At 37.5% G+C, this 24,354-nt stretch overlaps 1 protein-coding gene across 6 annotated transcripts in view; it reads left to right on the top strand.

Moving 5' to 3' along the window:
* CCP110 (centriolar coiled-coil protein 110) overlaps window positions 1-24,354 on the top strand; it is a 30,027-nt gene that overhangs the window by 1,345 nt on the left and 4,328 nt on the right. The window contains exons 2-15 of one of the 6 annotated variants that reach the window (XM_017953225.3): window positions 567-709; window positions 2,691-2,846; window positions 7,271-7,399; window positions 11,245-12,892; window positions 15,958-16,088; window positions 17,162-17,339; window positions 17,889-18,028; window positions 18,146-18,262; window positions 20,073-20,174; window positions 20,370-20,486; window positions 21,085-21,158; window positions 21,681-21,743; window positions 23,200-23,259; window positions 23,761-23,846. In XM_017953225.3, the coding sequence (XP_017808714.2) occupies window positions 2,706-2,846; window positions 7,271-7,399; window positions 11,245-12,892; window positions 15,958-16,088; window positions 17,162-17,339; window positions 17,889-18,028; window positions 18,146-18,262; window positions 20,073-20,174; window positions 20,370-20,486; window positions 21,085-21,158; window positions 21,681-21,743; window positions 23,200-23,259; window positions 23,761-23,846 (2,986 nt within the window). In that variant the 5' untranslated portion in view covers window positions 567-709; window positions 2,691-2,705. The remainder of the gene's footprint in view (window positions 1-566; window positions 710-2,690; window positions 2,847-7,270; window positions 7,400-11,244; window positions 12,893-15,957; window positions 16,089-17,161; window positions 17,340-17,888; window positions 18,029-18,145; window positions 18,263-20,072; window positions 20,175-20,369; window positions 20,487-21,084; window positions 21,159-21,680; window positions 21,744-23,199; window positions 23,260-23,760; window positions 23,847-24,354) is intronic. The other 5 variants (XM_017953227.3, XM_003916612.5, XM_017953230.3 and 2 more) reach the window with 5 other exon arrangements.

Genomic DNA, 24,354 nt, shown 5'->3' with positions numbered 1-24,354 from the left:
AAAAAAAAAACAGGATCTGTTCTGTGTTACTTTTACCACTCCTTTCAGTGACATGTCTGGCAGAGCACGGGTAAGGAGCAGATAGGACCATGAGTCTATGGGGTTTGCAAAGAGGCTCATTTGGACAAGGGTCAGTGGTTCTCTATGGTATAAATGGAGAAGACAGGGCGTGTCTGAACCTGCTGTAGCTGACAAATTATTACTGGAAGTGGACCAGTGATGCCTGATGGCAAGGTATAGGGTAATAGATTTGTGGTTGGGGTAGCCTCGTAGTCAAGGCTCCCTTAAAATAAAACCTTGCTGACAGTGGTAATTGTAGTGTGAAAGGCATAGTGTCCTCTTGCTTAATCATGGGATATGGACTGCTCACTTCTTAAATGGTTGCCTTTGCAATTTAAGAGGTACGAGTTTCTCTGGGAATAGAGCCATGGTGAAATTTCCATTCTCTAAATTCCATTCTTTCCTGCTAGCTTTGGTGTATAGTCTGCCTTCTTTTTTTCTTCTGGTTTACATTATTGTTTGAGCTTATTATTATTCTTACTCATTTATTCAATACTTTTATCAAGTGCCTGCTGTGTGCTGATACTGTTCTGTATAATGGGGATTCAGTGAACAAGACTGAAAAGGTACCTGTACTTATGGCGCTTACATTTTGGTGGAGGAAGACAGACAAAAATCAAGGAAATAAACACGATAATTTCAGATAGTGGTAAGTGCTATGAAAATTGGGAAACAGCAGGGTAATGTGATAGTGTGATCAAGGCAGAGTTAATTTAGATGGGGTCATCAGGGACGCCTTCTCTGAGGAGGGGATATCCAAGCTGAGACTAAAGGATAGGAAGGATCCAGTCATGCTCTAAGGATCATCTAGTAATTTGTATAATCTCCATATTAGCACCGTATTTGAATGAGTAATGCATTGTCATATGCTGTGTTGTGCTGTAATACTAATATAGTACTATATACATCTGCAAGATGTAGGACATACATGTACTATTTAAGGGATGTGATTAACTTTCTGAAACAATGAGGCATATCTCTATGATGTTGAAAGAAAAATAAAACTATGACCATAAAAGTATTAGATTTCCTTAATACTTTCCCTCACTTCTAAATTTGAATTTAATGCTTTGCTTGAGTATCCATAGAAGATATATTACTTTATTTGTATAATCTATTTACATTCTGTGTATTGCTGAATGCATGGCATGTATTAAAAAAATAAAATATTTGAGCAGAAATGGGGTTGTTAAGAAATAATGTGAGTTGAAACCTAGACTAAAAAAAGGCTATGCCTTAAGGCGTTGTATTGTTTTAACTTTTGCTTTTTTAAAATAAATAAAAGCTTGTAAAATAGTCTCACTCACACTGTAGAGAACCATTTGTTCGTCATTAGATTCCTACTTTGCATAGATTGAACACAAATAATTACAACTGAATAGTAGGAAGAAATTTTGTTCTTAAACTATGATTAAACTATTTAGTCAAAAATAGCATTATATCTTATTTTTAAATAACCTGATTGTAATTTTGACTATTTTTTTTCCCATTTCTCATTGCACTGTAATTTGTCCCTGATACTTTGGTGTACTGAATTTTTAAGTACTTTGAGGCCTACCAAGGACATATCCTATTTCATCTTTGCATATCCCACATCATTAATTGAATTTCCCTGCCCTCTCTTTTTTTTGTTAAGAAACCAATTCTTTTAAAATGAAGACATAAAGGAACATTATTGTATTATTCATACCCTTGCTGGTTATGATTCTGATAATGTCTTTTTATTTTCCCTTATTTATTTAAAGGAAACAGTGCCACACATAATGCTGTGCAAATAAGCAATCAATATTTAATGTTTGCTAAATGAATGAATATGATGCCTAATCCCTGCTGGTTACCTTGTATTTTCATAATCACAATTTCCCAGAAACTATGAAATTACTGGGATTGTTTTAAGTAGTTTGGTGATGGTTCCAATTTTCAACAATAAAATATAATTAATATCAGAGCCAATCAATTTTCTGTTTTTTACCTCTGACTGAGTTGACTGGTGCCCATGGAGTCCAAGTATAGTGTTAAGATAGGCAAATTGAGGCAGGAGGATTGCTTGAGTCTGGGAGTTTGAGACTATAGTGCACTGTGATCGAACCTGTGAATAGTCACTGGAATCCAATTTGGGCAACATTGTGAGACCCTATCTCTTTAAAAAAAAAAAAAAAAGTAACCTTTGAACTTCAAAATAGAAAATTTTTAAAAGTAAATATTCTTTGATTTAAGTAGGCTTTTTTACTACAGTGTTTCTACCTTTGTATGATATAGTTTTTCTTGTGTAGATAAGTCCTGTTAAAGAAAATATAATATCCTATTTTACAATCTGAAGTTAGTAAAGGTGTACAGAACTTAGTTTTCTTTAAGAAGGTTATGAATTCTTAGCTAAATTAATCCCATTTAAAGATTGATTTACATGCAATAATATTCAGAAATATTTAATATATCAAGGACATCTTAATTGGACAGGTTCTTGAGGTGAATTACCATACCCAAGAATTAGCTCCTGATTAGTAAGACAATTCTGGGAGGACCAGTTACAGGAATTGTGAATTATAGGGACTCTCTCATGCTCTGCAAAATCTGCCAAATAAGATCTGTTTTTCCCAGTACATTAAAAATAACATTTTTCTCTCTTGTAGTGTGACTGTGGGAAGATGGAGGAGTATGAGAAGTTCTGTGAAAAAAGTCTTGCCAGAATACAAGAAGCATCACTATCCACAGAGAGCTTTCTCCCTGCTCAGTCTGAAAGTATCTCACTTATTCGCTTTCATGGAGTGGCTATCCTTTCTCCACTGGTAAACTTGCTTTGTTTTTAAATAGTTTTTTTCTGTAGTGAACAACTAAAACAGTTCATGGAAAAACAAAAGAAAGGCTTATAAACATTCGAAGAGATGCCCTTATTTAGAATTAGAGAAATGCAAATGAATTAGCATTTTTTACTTACTATTATAGATTGACAAAGAGCTAATAGAACCTTGTGTTCCTTAGACTGTGGAGAAAATGCACTTTTAATGCACTTTTGCTAAGAGAATCAGTTTATTTTATTTCTAGATGAGAGTTTGGTAGAATTTAAAAGCATACATAGCCTTTGAGTCAGCAGTTCCATTTTTGGGTGTATCCTACAATTATACTCATACGTGAGCCCAAGAAGTAAGTACAGAGTTACATTAGCCTTGTTTAAAATAGCAAAGGTTGACGAACAACCTAAATGTCCATCAGTAGTGGAGTAGTTTAACTGTGGTCCATTTTATAAAATCTCTTACTTACCATTACAGTAAGGCAGATGTAAATGTTGAGGCATGGAAGGATCTTGATGATCTAGTGTAAAACACTGTGTGCAGCATGCTGTCAGGGGCAGTATAGAGTCATGATTTAGAGGTCCAGGCTGTGGACCAGGCACGGTGGCTCACATCTATAGTCCCAGTTATTTGAGAGGCTGGAAGGGAAAGGATTGCTTGTGACCAGGAATTCAAGACTAGCCTGGTTAACATAGTGAAACCTCATCTCTACAAAAACATTTTAAAAAATTAGGCAGGCGCGGTGACATGTGCCTGTAGTCCCAGCTACTCGAAGGCTAAGGTGGAAGGATTCCTTGAACCTAGGAGTTCCAGGCTACAGGGAGCCAGGATTGCATTGTTGCCTGGGCTACAGAGCAAGACCCTGTCCCAAGAGAAGGAAAAAATCTCCAGCCTGGGCTACAGAGCAAGACCCTGTCCCAAAAGAAGGAAAAAAAGAAAAACAAAAGCCTAGGCTCTGGAGCCTTCTGGCCTGGTCCAAATCATTGCTTTGCTACTTACTTGCTGTGTAAACTTGTGGCCCATTTTCTTATTTGTTAAATGGGGATAAAATAGTGCCTATCTCATAAGGCTATTTTGAAGATTAAATGAATGCGTACTTATAAAATGGTTAGAATACCACCTGGATCATAAGAGGTACCCAATATAAGTTAACCATTTGGGTTTTTTAAAGGATGGCTATTCCTTTTCTGGGGAGTGGTGAGAGAATATAGGATAATAGAGAAGACACTTCATCATATACCGTTTGATACTAATTGGATATTTTAAAATGTATATGACTTTATTTTAAATCACAAACTAATATTAGAAAAAAGTGAGCTTTAAATTTATGTTTTGGTATAACAGGAGTTAAGAGATTAATTTTAATTAATTTAATTGAATTTTTAAAGACACCAGAGCTAACTGCCGACTTTTTGTAATGAAACTTTCAAATATACAGCAAAATTGAAAGGATAGTGCAGTGACCCACCGTAGATTTGCCATTAGATTAAACAATATTTAACATTTTTGTCATCTTTGCTTTATTGTGTTTGTGATTTTTATATACATGTATGTGTGTGTGTACATACATACATTTTAAAAAATTGCCTAGCTATTTGAAAACCACAAAGACCTAACACTGCTTCCCTAAATATTTTGGTATACTTCTCTTAAAAATAAGGACATTCTCATATATAAAGCCCCAATACCATTATCACATCTTAAGAAAATTAATAATTTTTAATAATGTCTAATAATTCTGTTCATATTAAAATTTTTCCATTTGTGCTCAAAATGCCTTTTATAACTTTATTCCCCCAATCTGGATCCAAAGTTCATAATTAGTATTTGCTTGTTATGTTTCTTTATTTTAATCTAGAACAGTTCCTCTACGTCTTAAAAACAATTTTTTTTATTGGTTGGGCATGGTACCTCACGCCTGTAATCTCAGCACTTTGGGAAGCTGAGGTGGGTGTATTGCATTGCTTAATCCCCAGAGTTTGAGACCAGCCAGGGCAACATGGTGAAATCTCATACCTACACAAAATACAAAAATCAGCCAGGTGTAGTGGCGTGCACCAGTAGTCTCAGCTGCTCTAGAGGCTGAGGTGGGAGGACCACTTGAGCCCAGGAGACTGAGGCTGCAGTGAGCCCTGATCATGCCACTGCACTGCAACCTGGGTGACAGAGTGAGATACTATCTTTTAAAAAAACCGAAACTGTGATACTGAATTTTTAAAGAGACCAGAGCTATTGTCTTGTAGAATTCCTTAGATCTTGGATTTGTCTCATCATTTCCTAATAGTGATATTTAACTTGTTTCTCTAGTCCCTTAGTTCCTATGAACTGGAAGTGAAGTTTGATAAACAGGTTAAAAGATTTTTGGAATTCTTTGAAGATGGGGCTGGACGGGGTGGCTCATGAGTGTAATCCCAGCACATTGGGAGGCTGAGACCAGCCTGACCAACATGGCGAAACCCCTTGTCTACTAAAAATATAAAAATTAGCTGGGCATGACGGCGGTTGCCTGTAATCCCAGCTGTGCGGAAGGCTGAGGCAGGAGAATTGCTTGAACCCAGGAGGGATCAGGATTGCACCACTGTACTCTAACCTGAGACTCCATCTCAAAAACAAAAAAATAAATAATAAGGAATTCTTTGGAGATGATGCCCTATACTTCATACTAAATTAAATCAGAAGTTACATAATGTTTAGTTGCCCTCTATTAGTGATGTTTAGTTTGAACACTTGCTTACAGTAGTGACTGCCAGATGGCTCTTTAAAGTATGCATTTTCTCCTCTTGATTAGCAAGTAAATTGTTGTTTTTTTTTTTTTGAGACGGAGTCTCGCTCTGTCGCCCAGGCTGGAGTGTAGTGGCCGGATCTCAGCTCACTGCAAGCTCTGCCTCCCAGGTTCACGCCATTCTCCTGCCTCAGCCTCCTGAGTAGCTGGGACTACAGGCGCCCGCCACCTCGCCCGGCTAGTTTTTTTGTATTTTTTAGTAGAGACGGGGTTTCACCGTGTTAGCCAGGATGGTCTCGATCTCCTGACCTCGTGATCCACCCGTCTCGGCCTCCCAAAGTGCTGGGATTACAGGCTTGAGCCACCGCGCCCGGCCATTAGCAAGTAAATTGTATAATGATTCTTTGGTACCATGCATTAGGAAAAAGTTTTAAAACAACATATTTGCCAGCTATTTGATAACATATTGCTTGATTTAATGTGGACCAAAATGTCTGAGGCTTGTGTATGGGGTCTATGACTCCATCTGTTAGTTATTTGTAAGCAAAATCTGATGTTTATGGACCTAATCCACATTTTTATGTTGTATTTGATAGGTCAATATTGCAACTTTTGAAATAATTTTTTAATGATATATTTTCTATTTGTGTAAGTCTACGGTAAGTCTTGACTGTTAACAGTGACTTAATTTCCTAGGACTTAATAATTAAGATTGAAATCCATTATAAAGAGATACAATGCTTAGAAGCCTTCCATTTTTTAGGTACATTATATTTTTATCGGAAGGTAGAGTGAGGTGAAAGAAAAGACGTGTTCTGATTTTGTAGGCAAATAATACATTATCTGTTTCTTTTATCATTAAACCTTTGGACATTTTTTGAGGCAGCAAAGAGTTAAATTGTGCACTGGTTAGAAAATTAAAAGTTGTAGAATCCAATTGACCCAGTAAAATAAGATACTGAACGTGGGCCAGGCGCGGTGGCTCACACCTGTAATCCCAGCACTTTGGGAGGCCGAGGTGGGCGAATCACAAGGTCAGGAGTTCGAGACCAGCCTGACCAACATGGTGAAACCCCATCTCTACTAAAAATACAAAAATTAGCTGGGTGTGGTGGTGCATGCCTGTAATCCCAGCTACTCAGGAGGCTGAGGCAGGAGAATTGCTTGAACCCAGGAGGCAGAGGTTGCAGCGAGCCGAGATCGCACCACTACACTCCAGCCTGGGTGACAGAGCAAGACTCAGTCTCAAAAAAAAAAAAAAAAGGATACTGAATGTGAAGTAATATTCAAGTCAGTATTCAAGTGAAGTAATAAAAAACTCAGCAGTGGCCAAAAGGGCTTTAATTTTATTTCTGTCATTTTAGAACATTTGATTAGTGAACAAACTTTTTTTCTTTTAACTTTTTAATTGAAAATAATTTACACATAGCAAAATACACAGATCTGAAGTGTTAAAGTTCCACGAGTTTTGATATATGGCATACACATGTATAACTCACACCCACACAGGATATTTTCTTCACCATGGAAAGATCTCTAATGCCCCATCCCACTCAGTACCCAGACCACTGTTCTGATTTCTTTCACTGTAGATTAGTTTTGCCTGTTGCACATGTTTTTCATCTTTCTGATTCAGAACTTCCCAATTTTATGATATTTTTATCGTGGGAAATAATTACATTTTTATGATGTTTTGCAGCTTAACGTTGAGAAAAGAAAGGAAATGCAACAAGAAAAGCAGAAAGCACTTGATGTAGAAGCAAGAAAGCAGGTCAACAGGAAGAAAACTTTACTGACTCGTGTCCAGGAGATTCTTGACAATGTTCAGGTGTGTGATTTATGCTGTTTCAGTTATAATACAGAAATAATAAGATAAGCATTGATGATAATTTTTCTGAAATATATTTGCACTTAACTAATTACTAATGTACTTTACTGTTACGTTTGAGAAGCTTCATAATTTGTGATTTTCCATTTCAGTTACTCCAAAGAGAATGCACTTGCTTGTTAGTGTTGCACAGTACTTGAATCAGAGGATATTTGCACAATGGAACCATACACTGAATATAATTGCTTATTGTTTGCATTTTGTGACTCTAAAAACATTGAATTCTCAGTGACAAAATGATAGAATTGGGCATTATTGGCCAAACTAATTAGACTATTGACTAAATTACCTTATTCTCATTCTTTGCTTAAGTAAATAACTGCCCCCAATTTTTTTTTGGTGAAAATTCTGCTCTTAGATACACAAAATGCAGTTTAGATACGTTGAATTGTTTAGATGCATCCTGTCTAAAAACTATTTAAACAACACATCTACACCTTGTGCAGTTATTTTTAGATTTGTATAAACAATTTGTTCTGACATGTGGATCATTTTGTACTAAAAAGAAAAACAAATGAATTAGATCGAACGAATAATTTCTACAACATGTAGGAGTGTTCTGCTGTGTAACATCTTTTTGTTTTTTCATAATCTTAAGAGTTTGTGGTTTGTCTGTATAATTCGTATTAGATGACACATGTATAATGAACCTTAAGGGTTCATTTCTCTGTTGGTAGTGTAAACCAAAGAAAATGACTGAGGCGAGTCTCAATCGATTTAGAGGTTTGTTTTGCCAAGGTTGAGGATGTGCCAAGGAAAAAGAGACAAAAGTTGCAGTAGGATCTGTGGCTTGTGCTTTTCCAAAAGAGGTTTTGAGGACTTCAGTATTTAAAGGGGAAAGAACAGCAGGAGGGGAAAGAGGAAAGAAAAAAAATGTAGGGTAGGTAGTGAGATAAGTGGTCACATTTTTGTGAGGTTTTGATTAGCACTCACTGAATCCACATGTCACATGTGAAAGGTAGGGGTAGAGGAACAGTCAGCTATGCATTCATCTCAAGCTCAATAAATCTGCATTTTACATAGGATAAAGTAAACAGAGTAGAGGAGAAGTCAAATATACATTTGTCTCCAAAGGGATGATTTCTAGTCATCTTTGGTCTTTGTCAGTATCTTGTCAGAGTGAGATTCAGCAGAACTCTGGGTTGGTGTAAAGATTTTGGGGCCTACAAGGAATTTCCTTGTGAGCAATTTGCAAGAGAGGCTACCTGGGTAGATAGGTGGCCTTCTATTTTGCAGCTATCTGTTTAGGAATAAAAGGAAAGCAGTTTTTGTGTGACTCAGTTCCTAAGCTTTACTTTTTCCTTTGATATGTGATTTTCCATTTCAGTTACTTGAAATCCCTATGTAATGAGTCTTTAGAATCTGATGAAAAAGTCAAAGGAATATATAGAAAGAGAACAATCTAGACACAGTCTGAGAGTTATAGTGACTCTCATTTGACATAGTTGAGTTTGGGGTCCTGAGATTTTATTTCCCTTTCACAGTAGTATATAGTGTGTGGGTAGTAGATTTCATTTTGCAGATTATAATTACTGTCCGTATTAAGTTTAAAAAATGGATTGAGTAGTGCTAATTTAACTATAAGATGTGGGTTTTTTACTTACTAGATATTTCCTGTGATTGATACGAAAATGGCGTATCATTTTTGGTCCATTGAGGGAAGATAAAATATACTACTAATAAAATTGTTAAAAGAGCATATATAATGTTGAACTGTAATGAATTAATTACTCAGATAGGAAAATTTTATATAAAACAATTAGATTTCTGCTTCACCTGTAAAACGTAAGATTCTATGATAGAGTTTTTTCTTGTTGTTATTTAGCTTGTCTAACTAAAGGCTCATTTTAGTGACGTATAAACAACATAGCTTCCGAATATCACAAATGTGAAATATTTTATATAAGGAAATCATCTGTTTTACTTAAACCTGTGAACATGTTCATGGATTTCGTAAATATGCATCCTTTTTGTTTTATTTTGGTCCTGAGGCTGTGACTAAGTATGTCTTGTACTGTTGATTGCATAGTACCTGGAAACCTTTTTGCATCTTTTTTGTTTTATTTTGGTCCTGAGGTTGTGACTAAGTATGTCTTGTTGTACTGTGTATTGCATAGTACCTGGAAACCATTACCTGTCTTGGGATTTGTAAGGTAAAGTAGGAGAGCCATGTGGTCTAGAAAAAAATAAGCACATACAAAACAACCAAAAAATATTGTAATATTCAGGCTTTTTTTGTTGTTGTTGAGACGGAGTCTCACTCTGTTGCCCAGGTTGGTGTGCAGTGACGTGATCTCGGCTCACTGCAAGCTCCGCTTCCTGGGTTCATGCCATTCTCCTGCTTCAGCCTCCCGAGTAGCTGGGACTACAGGCACCCACCACCAAGCCCAGCTAATTTTTTATATTTTTAGTAGAGATGGGGTTTCACCATGTTAGCCAGGATGATCTCGATCTCCTGACTTCATGATCCACCCGCCTTGGCCTCCCAAAGTGCTGGGATTACACATGTGAGCCACCGCGCCGGGCCAATATTCAGGCTTTTGATGTCTATATTCATATGATAATACTATGATTTTTGCCAGTTTAATATACGGATGTTTAATTACCTTTAGAAGCCATCGTAGTTCTCTTTTTATTCTTTTGCAAAGTTGGATCATTTAGATACAAAATATCTATTTTTATATTTATTTATTTATTTATTGAGACAGAGTCTCACTCTGTCACCCAGGATGGAGTGCAGTGGTGTGATCTCAGCTCACTGCAATCTCCGCCACCTGGGTTCAAGTGATTCTCCTGCCTCAGCCTCCTGAGTAGTTGGGATTACCAGTGCCTGCCACCATGCCTGGCCAATTTTTGTATTTTTTGTAGAGATGGAGTTTTGCCATGTTGGCCAGGCTGGTCTCGAACTCCTAGCCTCAAGCAATTCGCCTGCTTTGGCCTCCCAAACTGCTGAGATTACAGGCATGAGCCACCTCTCCCAGCTTTACATATATTTTACGTTTCTTTTTCTCATATATGTAGTTCTTATCTTTATCATCTACCAAATGTTTACCTATTTTGGCTGTTCCGAAATTCATTAACAACTTGCTGTTTTAACTAAGCATCAATGAATCAAATTGGATTTTGTTTTAATGAATTGAGTTTTAAGTTCAAGTATTTCTTATTTCTAAATAATTTAAGCTTCATGGCTGGGCTATTGTTTACTACAAATTTCCCTCATTTTATGGAGGGATTTTAGTTAAATTTTGGAGTAAGCATGTGGGTGCAGGAGTCTTATTACTGAATCCGTTTTGCTTAATCAGTGTCCTGGACAAGTTAGTTTTTGTTAGAGAGGGAATCATTTATGTAAGACATTTCATTACTTGCTGTTTATTGCATATATTATTATCCTTGGATGATACCTATCCTACGAGGAACAGTTGGTAATGTTAATAACATGAATAGAAGAAATTTAAGGAAAGTGCTTCTATTCTAAGATTAAATTGCACATGGATATATGAATATATCTGTGTGTGTATACACATATATATGTTCATATTTGTATCAGATTAGATAAGTTTCTTTTCATAAGTCTTTTAATAACTTATGCAGGATGACCAGTGGGTGTTTTTTCAATAATAATTTGAGCCCCCTGTGATACAGGATACCATAGAAACCTGTCATCTTAGTTTTTCTTTATGTTTTGAAATGTCAGAATTCTGAATCTTCAATTTCATTTTAGAAAACAGTGAAATCAGAGACTTTGTGCAATGAGGAAATATTAATTTTTAAATTTCCTGTTTCAGGTTAGAAAAGCACCTAATGCCAGTGATTTTGATCAGTGGGAGATGGAAACGGTTTACTCTAATTCAGAAGTCAGAAACTTGAATGTTCCTGCTACATTTCCAAATAGCTTTCCAAGCCATACCGAACACTCTACTGCAGCAAAGCTTGATAAGATAGCTGGGATTTTGCCACTGGATAATGAGGACCAATGTAAAACTAATGGAACAGACTTAGCTAGAGATTCAGAAGGATTTAATTCTCCGAAGCAATGTGATAGTTCCAATATTAGTCATGTAGAAAATGAAGCTTTTCCAAAGACCTCTTCAGCAACTCCACAAGAAACTCTTATTTCTGATGGTCTCTTCTCAGTAAATGAACAACAGGATCTACCACTTTTGGCAGAAGTCACCCCAGATCCCTATGTAATGAGTCTTCAGAATCTGATGAAAAAGTCAAAGGAATATATAGAAAGAGAACAATCTAGACGCAGTCTGAAAGGTAGTATGATGAGAATTGTTAATGAGAGTCATTTAGACAAAGAAAATGATGCTGTTAAAGTGGCTGACTGTGTAAAAGAGAAGGCCCAGTTGACAGGCAAACACTGTGTCTCAGTTATTCCTGACAAACCAAGCCTTAATAAATCAAATGTTCTTCTCCAAGGTGCTTCCACTCAAGCAAGCAGCATGAGTATGCCAGTTTTAGCTAGCTTTTCGAAAGTGGACATACCTGTACGAACTGGCCATTCTGCTGTTCTAGAGTCTAATTCTGATTTTAAAGTTATTCCCACTTTTGTTACTGAAAATAATGTTATCAAAAGTCTTACAGGTTCATATGCCAAATTACCTAGTCCAGAGCCAAGTATGAGTCCTAAAATGCACCGAAGACGTTCCAGGACATCATCAGCATGTCATATACTTATAAATAACCCAATAAATGCCTGTGAATTAAGCCCTAAAGGAAAAGAACAGGCAATGGACTTAATTGTTCAAGATACTGATGAAAAAACAAATGTGCCCGAAATTCTGCCAAAGTTACCAATTGATTTAGCAGGAGTTTGTTCAAGCAAGGTTTATGTGGGCAAAAATACATCTGAAGTCAAAGAAGATGTGGTTTTAGGTAAATCAAATCAGGTATGTCAATCTTCAGGAAATCATTTAGAAAATAAAGTTACTCATGGACTTGCTACTGTGGAAGGTCAGTTAACATCCGAAGAGAGAGGTGCACACAAAATGAACAGTACCTGCACTGTGATGCCAAAGCTGCATGAACCATATGCCAGCAGTCAGTGTATAGCAAGTCCAAACTTTGGAACTGTGAGTGGACTCAAGCCAGCCAATATGTTAGAGAAAAACTGCAGTTTGCAAACGGAACTGAATAAGTCTTATGATGTAAAAAACCCTTCTCCTTTATTGATGCAAAACCAGAATATGAGACAGCAGATGGACACACCTATGGTGTCCTGTGGAAATGAACAATTTTTGGATAACAGTTTTGAGAAAGTTAAACGGAGACTTGATTTGGATATTGATGGTGTGCAAAAAGAAAACTGCCCTTATGTCATAACAAGCGGAATAACTGAACAAGAAAGGCAACATTTGCCAGAAAAAAGATACCCTAAGGGATCTGTCTTCATTAACAAGAATAAAATATTAGGAACTAGTTCCAAAGGTAAGGAATCCTTGAAGCATTTGATACCTGCTATGCGGATGATACCTTTATTTTAATAATTGACATTTTTGGGGAAAAAAATGGTCTTTATTCATATAGGCACTTAATTTTATCTTATTAGAAAGCTTATAGTCAGCTGCAGTTTATTGCCATTTGATAGGCTTTCTTAAAGATTTTCTTGAGACAAGGTCTGGCTTTATCACCCCAGTTTGGAGTGAAGTGGCATGACTTCAGCTCACTGCAACCTCCGCCTCCTGGGCTCAAGCCATCCTTCCACCTCATCCTCCCAAGTAGCTGGGACTACAGGCTCATGCCACCATGCCCGGCTAATTTTTGTATTTTTTGTATTGTAGAGATGTGGTTTCTGGCATGTTGCTCAGGCTGATCTCAAACTCGTGAGCTCAAGTGAGCCTCCTGTCTCAGCCTCCCAAAGTTCTGGGATTACAGACATGAGCCACGGCACCCACCCAGGGTTTTCTTTTTTGAGACAGTCTGGCACTGTTGCCCAGGCTAGAGTGCAGTGGCACAAACTTGGCTAACTGCTACCTCCACCTCCCGATTCAAGCAATTCTCACGCCTCAGCCTCCTGAGTAGCTGGGATTACAGGTGTGAGCCACCATGCCTGGATGGATCTTCTTATTTAAATGATGAAGCTTTCATAGTCCACTTGGTATTATTGAGAATATTAATAATTGGAGGAAACAGTTCTTTTTTTTTTTTTTTTTGAGACAGAGTCTTGCTCTGTCACCAGGCTGGAGTGCAGTGGCGGGTTCTCACCTCACTGCAACCTCTGCTTCCTGGGTTCAATTGATTTTCGTGCCTCAGCCTCCAGAGTAGCTGGGATTACAAGTGCATGCCACCTGGCCTGGCTAATAAATATTTTTAGCAGAGATGTGGTTTCGCCATGTTGGCCAGGCTGCTCTCAAGCTCCTGGCCTCAAGCTATCTACCTGCCTCAGCCTCCCAAAGTGCTGGTGTGAGCCACTGCACCTAGCGCCAAACAGTCCTGCCTGAAACATCACTTACAGTTTTAATTCACTGTATTGCTATGATGTCTTTCTTTTGGACTATAGTTTCTAATGTTTATTTCAGTTTGCTTTTTCATTTGTAGTGCGATCTTCATGTAGTTGGCCTTTCGGTAAACACTTTAATATCAAATAATTAGATAAAGTATCAGAAATAAGGCTCTGAGTAGGTGGTTCAAAAATGGTTCTTTAGGCCGGCGCGGTTGCTCATGCCTGTAATCCCAGCACTTTGGGAGGCCGAGGTGGGTGGATCACTTGAGGTTGGGAGTTCGAGACTAGCCTGACTAATATGACGAAACTCCGTCTCTACTAAAAATACTAAAATTAGCTGGGTGTAGTGGTGCACATCTTTAATCCCAGCTACTTGGGAGGCTGAGGCAGGAGAATTGGATGAACCCAGAAGGCGGAGGTTGCAGTGAGCTAAGATTGCACCGTTGCACTCCAGCCAGGGTGACAGAGCCAGATTCCGTCTCAAAAAAAAAAAAAGATTCTTTATTAATAAAAATTATTTCAGTTTCTGTTGTATCTATTAACAGCAATTTATTAAAGCACGTTTTTCTCCTTCATTACTCCTTACTTTTTTGTCATGGTTCATAATTCTTTATTACTGATATAGAAGACATACAAATCAAGTAAATTAAGCTTTTAGGGCTTATGGGAAATACAGGGTTGGGTCAGACTGCTTAAAACCTGTGCAACTTTATTTTTTATTTTTATTTTTATTTTTTTGAGACAGGGTCTTGCTCTGTCACCCAGGCTGGATTGCTGTGGTGTGATCTCAGCTCACTGCAGGTCTGGGTTCAAGTGATTCTCCTGCCTCAGCCTTCCAAGTATCTGGGATTTACAGGCTTGCGCCACCACGCCCAGCTAATTTTTATATTTTTTGTGGAGACAAGGTTTCACCATGGTGGCCAGGCTGGTCTCGAACTCCTAGGCTCAAGTGATCAGCCCTCCTTGGCCTCCCAAAGTGCTGGGATTACAGGTTTGAGCCACCAGCCCTGGCCCATCCTGTGTAACTTTATAAGAGCTCTAATAAAAACAGTGACTGTTACCTGGGGAGCCAACTTGGATCCTCCAAGTAGACAGCATAGCAAGGCAAGAGGCTGCCTTAGTGAATATCAGAAGTACATAAGGCCAACAGAGTGGAAATTTCCTTTTTTTTTTTGAGACGGAGTTTCACTCTTGTTGCCCAGGGTGGAGTGCAATGGTGCGATCTCAGCTCACTGCAGCATCTGCCTCCCAGGTTCAAGCGATTCTCCTGCCTCGGCCTCCCAAGTAGCTGAGGTTACAGGCATGCGCCACCATACCTGGCCAATTTTGTATTTTTTTAGTAAAGATCAGGTCTCACCATGTTGGTCATGCTGGTCTCAAACTCCTGATCCCAAGTGATCCACCTGCCTCGGCCTCCCAAAGTGCTGGGATTACAGATGTGAGCCACCACGCCCGGCCTATACTTGGTATTTGTACATTTCAACATGTCTTACCACCTTCTACGTAGGAAGCTTGTATTGTCATAATGTTTTCTCTTAATTAGTAACTAAAATATCTGGAATTTTCATGTCCAGTCCTTTTTGAAACCTCAAGCTGAGAAAGCTTTATACCATCAAAGAAACACTTTCTTGGAAAATCAAAACAAGGCAAAACTACAGGCTACAATACCAGAGACCCTGGAGGACAAGTGTCAAAAAAACAAATGGTGGTAGGATGCAGTTGAGAATCAAATCTGAAAGTTAAGTAGAGTCAGGAGAATCTTGTCTGAATGTATAGTCCTGGGTCTGTCATTTCAGATCAGGATGGGATCTGTTGAATGAGTGGGTAAAGGTGATGCAATACAGGTCTTACTTTACTGAGTATCATGAAATAAAAGGAGTGGAAAATGTGAATGTGGCTCAAAGTAGAGACCCAGCTATATCTTAATTGTATTATGTCAGATCCAGGAATACTCTCTTGTCAGAAGAATAATTTAAATTGAATGGTATAAAATATCAGACATTAGACTTGTAGTGAATTTTCTAAATTGAGGAGACATGTTTCTTTTCAGAAAGCGAGGAGTTACTAAAAAGCAAGATGCTAGCTTTTGAAGAAATGCGGAAGAGACTAGAAGAACAGCACGCTCAGCAGTTATCACTACTCATAGCTGAGCAGGAAAGGGAACAAGAAAGATTGCAAAAGGTGAGGAATGTGGGGGGAGATACGACTGGTAAGTGAAATTTAGCCAAGGATACCTATGAATTTTGGTCATGTATAGAATACTTGTAATTTTTTCCTCCATATTTCTTATGGTAAGGGAGTCATTTTGATACATGAATGGTATTTTTTGTCAAAATGTGAAGTTTGATATTTAGATCCTTATTTAAAAGTAACTGCATAATTTATCAAGGATATTTTATTGAATCCTTGATTTAAAGCTTAATATTTTCAAAAGGTATTTTGTAAATAGGTGCTAAAGAACACATTCTGCAAGAGTTATATCATAAAAATGACACTTGTGCTGGGCATGGTGTCATGAACCTGTAGTCCCAGCTACGTAGGAGGCTGAGGTGGGAGGATCACTTGAGCCCAGAGATTCAAGGCTGCAGTGAGCTATGATTTCGCCTTTGTGTAGCCACTGCACTCCAGCCTGGGCAACAGAGGGAGACCCTGTCTCTATAAAAAGAAAAAATAATGACACTTGTTATAATATTATTATAGTTATTAATAATTTATACATTATCACATATTAAAATACATTATAGACTGGGCGCCGTGGCTCATGCCTGTAATCCCAGCACTTTGGGAGGCCAAGGTGGGTGGATCACCTGAGGTCAGGAGTTTGAGACCAGCCTGGCCAACATATAGTGAAATAATGTCTCTACTAAAAAATACAAAATGGTGGTGCACACCTGTAGTCCTAGCTACTTGGAAAACTGAGGCAGGAGAATCACTTGAACCCACAAGGTGGAGATTGCCGTGAACCGAGATTGTGCTGCTGCATTCCAGCCTGGGGGACAGAGCGAGATTCCGTTTCTCAAAATGAGAGAGAGACAGAGAGAGAGAGAGAAAGGAAAAGAAAAGAGGGAGGGAGGGAAGGAAGGAAGGAAGGAAGGAGAGAGAAGGGAAGGGAGAAGGAAGGAAGGATAATTTGAGGAAGAAAAACTTGAAATAATTGCTGATAATTACATGTACTTTTGGCTAAGCCTAAAATTATATCATTTTAGGACATAATTAAAAGGTTTAGCATGTTACAATAAACTGTTCATCTATAGGAAATAGAAGAGCAGGAGAAAATGTTAAAAGAGAAGAAGGCAATGACAGCGGAAACCTCTGAGTTGGACATTAACAGTGCAGTGGAATTAGAATGGAGAAAAATAAGTGACTCTAGTTTGCTGGAAACAATGCTGTCTCAAGCGGACTCACTCCATACTTCAAATTCAAATAGTTCTGGTAAATATTTAAAAATCCTTTTGCATTTGGGAAAATGATCCTACAGTAAGATATTTATTTGGCACACTATAAGATTATATCTCCTGTTTTCAAATGATTCCATGTCCAACCCTCTTCGCCAGCTGCTTAGTAACCAGTGAAAAATGACAAGATAGGAGATCAAAGACTTGTGAGCAGTTTGTGAGCAAAGAATACCTTTGCTAGGAAAATATCAGGAAATTCGGCTCAGAGCCATCTGATCATTCATGCAGCAGGTGATATACTTCGAGTGAAAACAGTTTGCTCTCTCCTGAGTGATCTTGAATTATCTCTAATTCCCTAGTCCCTTTAAAGAGCTTATCTTCATATCTCAATTGTCCTGAGACACTTTGTGTTGAAAAGATCCATCTGGTACATAAGCTTTAAAGTCCATAAATATTTTAAGTCAGCAGGTGGGTCAGTTTTGGAGGCAATTGCTATTCTTAATGAGTATCACAAGTGTTTATTGGGATGTTCTTTGTATTCTAATTATATGACATCAAGTATAATACTATATGTATGTTTCTCTAGGTTTCACAAATTCTGCCCTGCAGTATAGCTTTGTTTCTGCAAATGAAGCACCATTCTACCTCTGGGGATCATCAACTAGTGGCTTGACTAAACTCTCAGTAACAAGGCCTTTTGGAAGAGCCAAAACTAGATGGTCTCAAGTGGGTAAACTTAATGATACATGTCCATCTATCTATTTATCTTTTCTTAAAAGCTATATTATCTTAGACTGTATAAATGAACACCAATAAACATTGTGTCTATCTTCTTTCTCCTAGGTTTTTAGTCCGGAAATACAAGCAAAATTTAACAAAATAACTGCAGTGGCAAAAGGATTTCTTACTCGTAGACTTATGCAGACAGATAAGCTGAAGCAACTTCGACAAACTGTAAAAGTAAGATTCCTGTAAATTGTTTGTATTTTGCTTCTGTCTTAGTTTCTATCAGTCTTGTGACAGCTGAGCTAACAGATTAGTTCAGAACTTAAACACTTTTTAGTCACTGTAATATAGGCAGTTTTAGAAGTCTGATTGTTTGTTGGGGGAAGTCAGAGACCCGGAACGGAGGGACTGGCTGGAGCCGCAGCAGAGGAATATAAATTGTGAAGATTTCATTTTAATATGGACATATATCAATTCCCAAATAATACTTTTATAATTTCTTATGCCTGTATTTACTTCAATCTCTGAACATAAATTGTGAAGATTTCATTTTAATATGGACATTTATCAGTTTCCAAAATTAATACTTTTATAATTTCGTATGCCTGTCTTTAATCTCGTAATCCTGTTATCTTCGTAAGCTGAGGATATATGTCACCTCAGGACCACTATTGTGTTAACTGTACAAATTGAGTGTAAAACGTGTGTTTGAGCAATATGAAATCAGTGCACCTTGAAAAAGAACAGAATAACAGTGATTTTCTAGGAACTAGGGAAGACAACCATAAGGTCTGACTGCCTATGGGTTTGGGCAAAACAGAGCCATATTTTTCTTCTTGCAGAGACCCTGTAAACAGACGTGCAAGTAGGGAAGATATCGCTAAATTCTTTTCCTAGCAAGGAATATTAATAATTAATACCCTGGGGAAGGAATGCATTCCTGGGGGGAGGTTTATAAACGGCCGCTCTGGGAGTGTCTGTCTTATGCGGTTGAGATAAGGACTGAAATACGCCCTGGTCTCCTGCAGTACCCTCAGGCTTACTAGGATTGGGAAACTCCACCCTGGTAAATTTGTGGTCAGACCAGTTCTCTGCTCTCGAACCCTGTTTTCTTTTGTTTAAGATGTTTATCAGTACAATATGTGCACAGCTGAACATAGACCCTTATCAGTAGTTTCTGATTTTGCCCTTGTCCTGTTTCCTTAGAAGCATGTGATCTTTGTTCTCCTTTTTGCCCTTTGAAGCATGTGATCTTTGTGACCTACTCCCTGTTCTTGCACCCCCTCCCCTTTTGAAATCCTTAATAAAACTTGCTGGCTTTAAGGCTCAGGTGGGCATCACGGTTTTACCGATATGTGATGTAACCCCTGGAGGCCCAGTGGTAAAATTCCTCTCTTTGTACTCTTTCTCTTTATTTCTCAGCCAGCCAACACTTATGGAAAATAGAAAGAATCTACATTGAAATACTGGGGGCTGGTTCCCCTAATAATTGTTAATCTTACTCAGATAATATTATGAATAACATGTAAATGAAGCAGTTTGTGTGTATTTCTCTTGCTTGAAAGTGAGTGGTGTTTGACTTCTAATAAGTAACAGTTTTATTTACGTTCTTAGTACAGTTGGCCCTCTATCTCTGGGTTCCACATCTGTGGATTCAACCAACCATGAATCAAAAATAATTCAGAAAAAACAAATGATGGTTGTGTCTGTACTGAACATGTACAGATTTTTTTTTCTTGTCATTATTTCCTAAACAATATAACAACTATTTATGTAGCATGTACGTTTATTAGGTATTTTAACTAATCTAGAGATGATTTAAAGTACATGGGAGATGTGCTTAGGTTATATGCAGATAACCATTTTATATAAGGGACTCCAGCATCCTTGGATTTTGGTATCTGAGGGATTCCTGGAACCAGTCCCCCACAGATACTGAGGAAAGATTGTAATTTTGGATTGACTGAGAAAAAGAAGAAAGGAAACTCCAGTGATCACAAATCTTTCTAGAAAAGTGTGTTTGAAGGAGCATTTCTTTTTTCAGGATACTATGGAATTCATAAGAAGTTTTCAGTCAGAAGCACCATTGAAGAGAGGCATTGTTTCAGCTCAAGATGCTTCACTTCAGGAAAGAGTGTTAGCTCAGGTAAATACGTGGCTCCTGAAGGCTTTTAAGACATGGACATATTATATTTCTCCTTTTTTATTTAATTACTGAAAATAGATTTCAATGAAAATTATTTTAACCTTTTTCTATAAGTAAGTGTACATGGTATATAGTATTCTTAAACTCTGACCTCATCATTTAAACGTATACAATATTTTCTTTTCTTGTGTCTAGTTGCGAGCTGCCCTGTATGGTATTCATGACATATTCTTTGTAATGGATGCAACTGAAAGAATGTCTATTCTACATCATGATCGAGAAGTTCGCAAAGAGAAAATGCTCAGGCAAATGGTATGTTATATGATTTCTAATGAATAGAGTTCTTCTGGGTTTAGGATAATTGATATTAAATGTCATTTTTGGTTGACTTCAGCACCCTTCTGATAATTCTTAAGCACAAGTAATTCCTGGAATTACTAGCAACATTTAAATCTGTAGATAGATTTAAAATAATTACATAATTTAAGAATTACATATTGTTTTCTGCTTGGATTTTAGAGTTGAAGCTTTGAATGTTTTGCTCAGATGGCTTATACAGTCTATCAGTTGCTCCTGATTGAATTTTCTTGAATTCAGTTATAACATGGGTTTTACTTTTTTTGAAGTCTGAGTTAGAAAACAGGCTCCAGATTAATTTGAAGTATATCAGAGTTTGTGATTTGAATCAATTAGTGTAATTGGCAAAGGAAAAGCAAGCAAAATTTACATAATTCTAATTATTTAATTCTTAGAATTAGACTGCTTCAAAAATACAAAACAAGATGATTTAACTAAATTAAAAATGTTAGTAGAGAGAAGCTTTTCCAGGCAGTTTGGGATCATTCTGTATTATAATATAGTGGTATTAATTGGTACCAGTAGAGTTTGACATTACTTTTGTATATTAAAGGATAAAATGAAAAGTCCACGAGTGGCTCTTTCAGCTGCAACACAGAAGTCTCTTGATAGGAAGAAATACATGAAGTAAGTTTTTTGTATCACGTCTTGTTAGTTATCAAACCAATTAATTGTAGTCATCTGTTGGTCTATTTGCATATTTAAATTTAGAAATAAAGAAGGGTTAATTTTTCTGCAGTTGTGCTGATAGAAATCCCCTTTATATAAAGAAATTTATTAAAATCAGGTGCTAAAATCTCATTTCATCTTAGATGAATTTATTTACTAAATTTGACAACATTCAACTCATATAACTGATAGTTGATCAATCTTAAAAACAGTTAATCTTTATGTTCAGTGACTAAATGTATGCTTTTTCTGATGTCCTAAAGGTTTCTGGGGAATAAAGACTTAATGGGAAAAATATCTTAGTAACTTCTTAAAAAATTCTTCTTTCTTGAATAGAGTCTTTAATATGCTTAGTACAGGTCTTCCAGTAGTACACCAGCTTCTAAATGATGATTTGTTTCTGTCTCCTGTATTACATTTGTAAGCATGTTTTCCTCCCTTCTCTAAATACATTATGTCCTTATTTTTATATTGTGTTAGAGCTGCTGAAATGGGAATGCCAAATAAGAAATTTCTGGTTAAACAAAATCCTTCTGAAACAAGGTGAGAAAAATCACTTAGTCTTAATGAGAGGCTTTTTGTTTTTTATAGAAAAAAAAAATTGGCTGGGCACAGTGGCTCATGCCTGTAATCCCAGCACTTTGGGAAGCCAAGGCGGATGGATCACCTGAGGTCGGGAGTTTGAGATCAGCTTGACCAACATGGAAAACCCCGTCTCTACTAAAAATACAAACTTTGCTGGGCATGGTGGCACATGCCTGCAATCCCAGCTACTCAAGAGGCTGAGGCAGGAGAATTGCTTGAACCCGGGAGGCAGAGGTTGCAGTGAGCCAAGATCGTGCCATTGCACTCCAGCCTGGGCAACAAGAATGAAACTCTATCTCAAAAAAAAAAAAATTTAAATCCCAAACTTCATTTTTGTTGACTTTGTTCTACTTGACATCAGTAGATAACTTCTTGCTGAATTGGGTGGGGGGTGGTCCTCAGGCTCAAGATTCATATGAATACCTGGCTGTCAGACCAGATGTATCTGGAGCTTTTGTAGGACATACTATCTGTGGTTGAAATTTTGAGCGTGATATGTCTTGAGTTCGGTTACACAGTCCAGAGGATCTTTGATACTTATTTAAAAACCTTAGAAAGCTAACTTAAGCTGGGCCGGGTGCAGTGGCTCATGCCTGTTATCCCAGCACTCTGGGAGGTGAGGTGGGTGGATCACGAGGTCAGGAGTTCAAGACCAGCCGGGTCAAGATGGTGAAACCCTGTCTCTAGTAAAAATAAAAAAATAAAAAAATACAAAAAGCCGGGTATGGTGGCACGTGCCTGTAATCTCAGCTCCTCAGGAGGCTGAGGCAGGAGAATTGCTTGAACCCGGGAGGCGGAGGTTGCAGTGAGCTGAGACTGCACCACTGTACTCCATCCTGGGCGATAGAGCAAGACTCCGTCTCAAAAAGAAAAACTAACTTAAACTGGCTGCAGTGGCATGCTTCTATGATCCCAGCTACTCGGGAGGCTGAGGCAGGAGGATAGCATAACCCCAGGGGTTCAAACCAGTCGGGGTAACATAGTAAATAAGACCCATCTCAAAATAAATAAATAAATAAATAATAATGAAAGCTAAAAAGTGAACTTTATTATTTCTGATCTGTTTTTTACTCCTGTAAAATGAGAGTGATACTTTCTTCTCTCACTGGTTTGAAAGGAAAAGTTAACTTTTGTAAAGTATATGTATAAGAAAATTATCTACAAGCACAAGGGTTAGTCTATATGTTGGACATTTCTTTGCCTGTAAAAACCTAAGGTTTGGACTCTTAGTGAGCAAAATGTAAGTATCATATTAATATGCTTTAGTCGATTTGCTCTGCTTTGTGGTAATATATAGGCCATGTTGCATAGTTGAATTTTACCTTATGATCATCATCTTTCATCCGTTGAAAGAAAATGGGAAAAAAGTGGAATTTATCCTTTTAAATTAATTTTTTATTTAATTTGTCAACAGAGTCCTTCAGCCAAACCAAGGACAGAATGCACCTGTTCATAGGCTACTTAGTAGACAAGGGTAAGAATGCCACACCACGGGTATTGAAAACTACGGAAACCAAGATTAGATTTGAGAGGGAAAAATAAATCTAGTGTTCTTTACATAAAGGATAATGGTTTTTCAAATGGGATTTTTTTCTTTATAGCATTGGGAAAGATATTTTAAAGTTTTGTCTTCAAATGTAACCCTCTTGGTGTACTGTTGTGTATTCTAATTACTGTCTTATGTTGGCATGTTTTTACTTTTCATTTCATACCATTTTACTCATAAAGTATTTTAAATATCCATATAGTAAGTTCAGCATCACCGAAGTGATTCTCCAACAGAGTGTGACTCATGCTTATAGTCTCCTGCTGAAGCCAGAGTTTAACTTTCCTTACTGTGCGCATGCATGAGACTTCAGTTCTTTTCAAGCTTATTTGTGCTTTGGACAGTTGATGCAATGTGATTGCTTTCTTTGAATTTTGAACATTTAGACCTTAATGCCAGTGACTTATTAATTTTTTTATATTCAATTAGAACCCCTAAGACATCAGTGAAGGGGGTTGTGCAAAATAGACAGAAGCCTTCACAGAGCAGAGTGCCTAACAGAGTGCCTGTTTCAGGTTTGTAGAAAATGAATTCCTGAAGCCCATTCAATAGAAGGAAGTGCACAAGCTGCCCCATAACTCAGGCCACAGAAGTGGAATAGATTGTCTTTCCTTGCCACCATAATTTTGGCATATTCATGGTCATCTTATTAGTGTTTTTTGGTCTTAGCATTGTATGGCAGTCAGGAAGTCTTAGTAAAAGTGTGATTCTAGTCTTGATTTCTATAATGTTTCTATGGAAAGCACCATGTATTTTTCATTCTGAAAAAATTGTAGAATTTGCCATGCTTAATTCATAAAACCTTTTTATTTAATGAATAAAAGATAATGATCACCTCTGGTGCTAAGTCTGTGCATTGTTCAGCTTGGGGAAGTGTGTCTGCACATAAGGGGATAAAACTTTCTCCCTCAGACTATAAGATCACATGTGAATATGCCAGTGGGAGGAGGGCTTCATATTTTGCTCAGTCCGAGGCTTGAGCTAAATCTCTCCTTATGTTCATTATTTGAGGAGTAATAGCTA

This window comes from Papio anubis, chromosome 18 (assembly GCF_008728515.1).
Source record: "Papio anubis isolate 15944 chromosome 18, Panubis1.0, whole genome shotgun sequence".
NCBI lineage: Eukaryota > Metazoa > Chordata > Mammalia > Primates > Cercopithecidae > Papio > Papio anubis.
The sequence above is the reverse complement of the archived record's forward strand: the minus strand, read 5'-3'. Positions and strand labels throughout refer to the sequence as shown.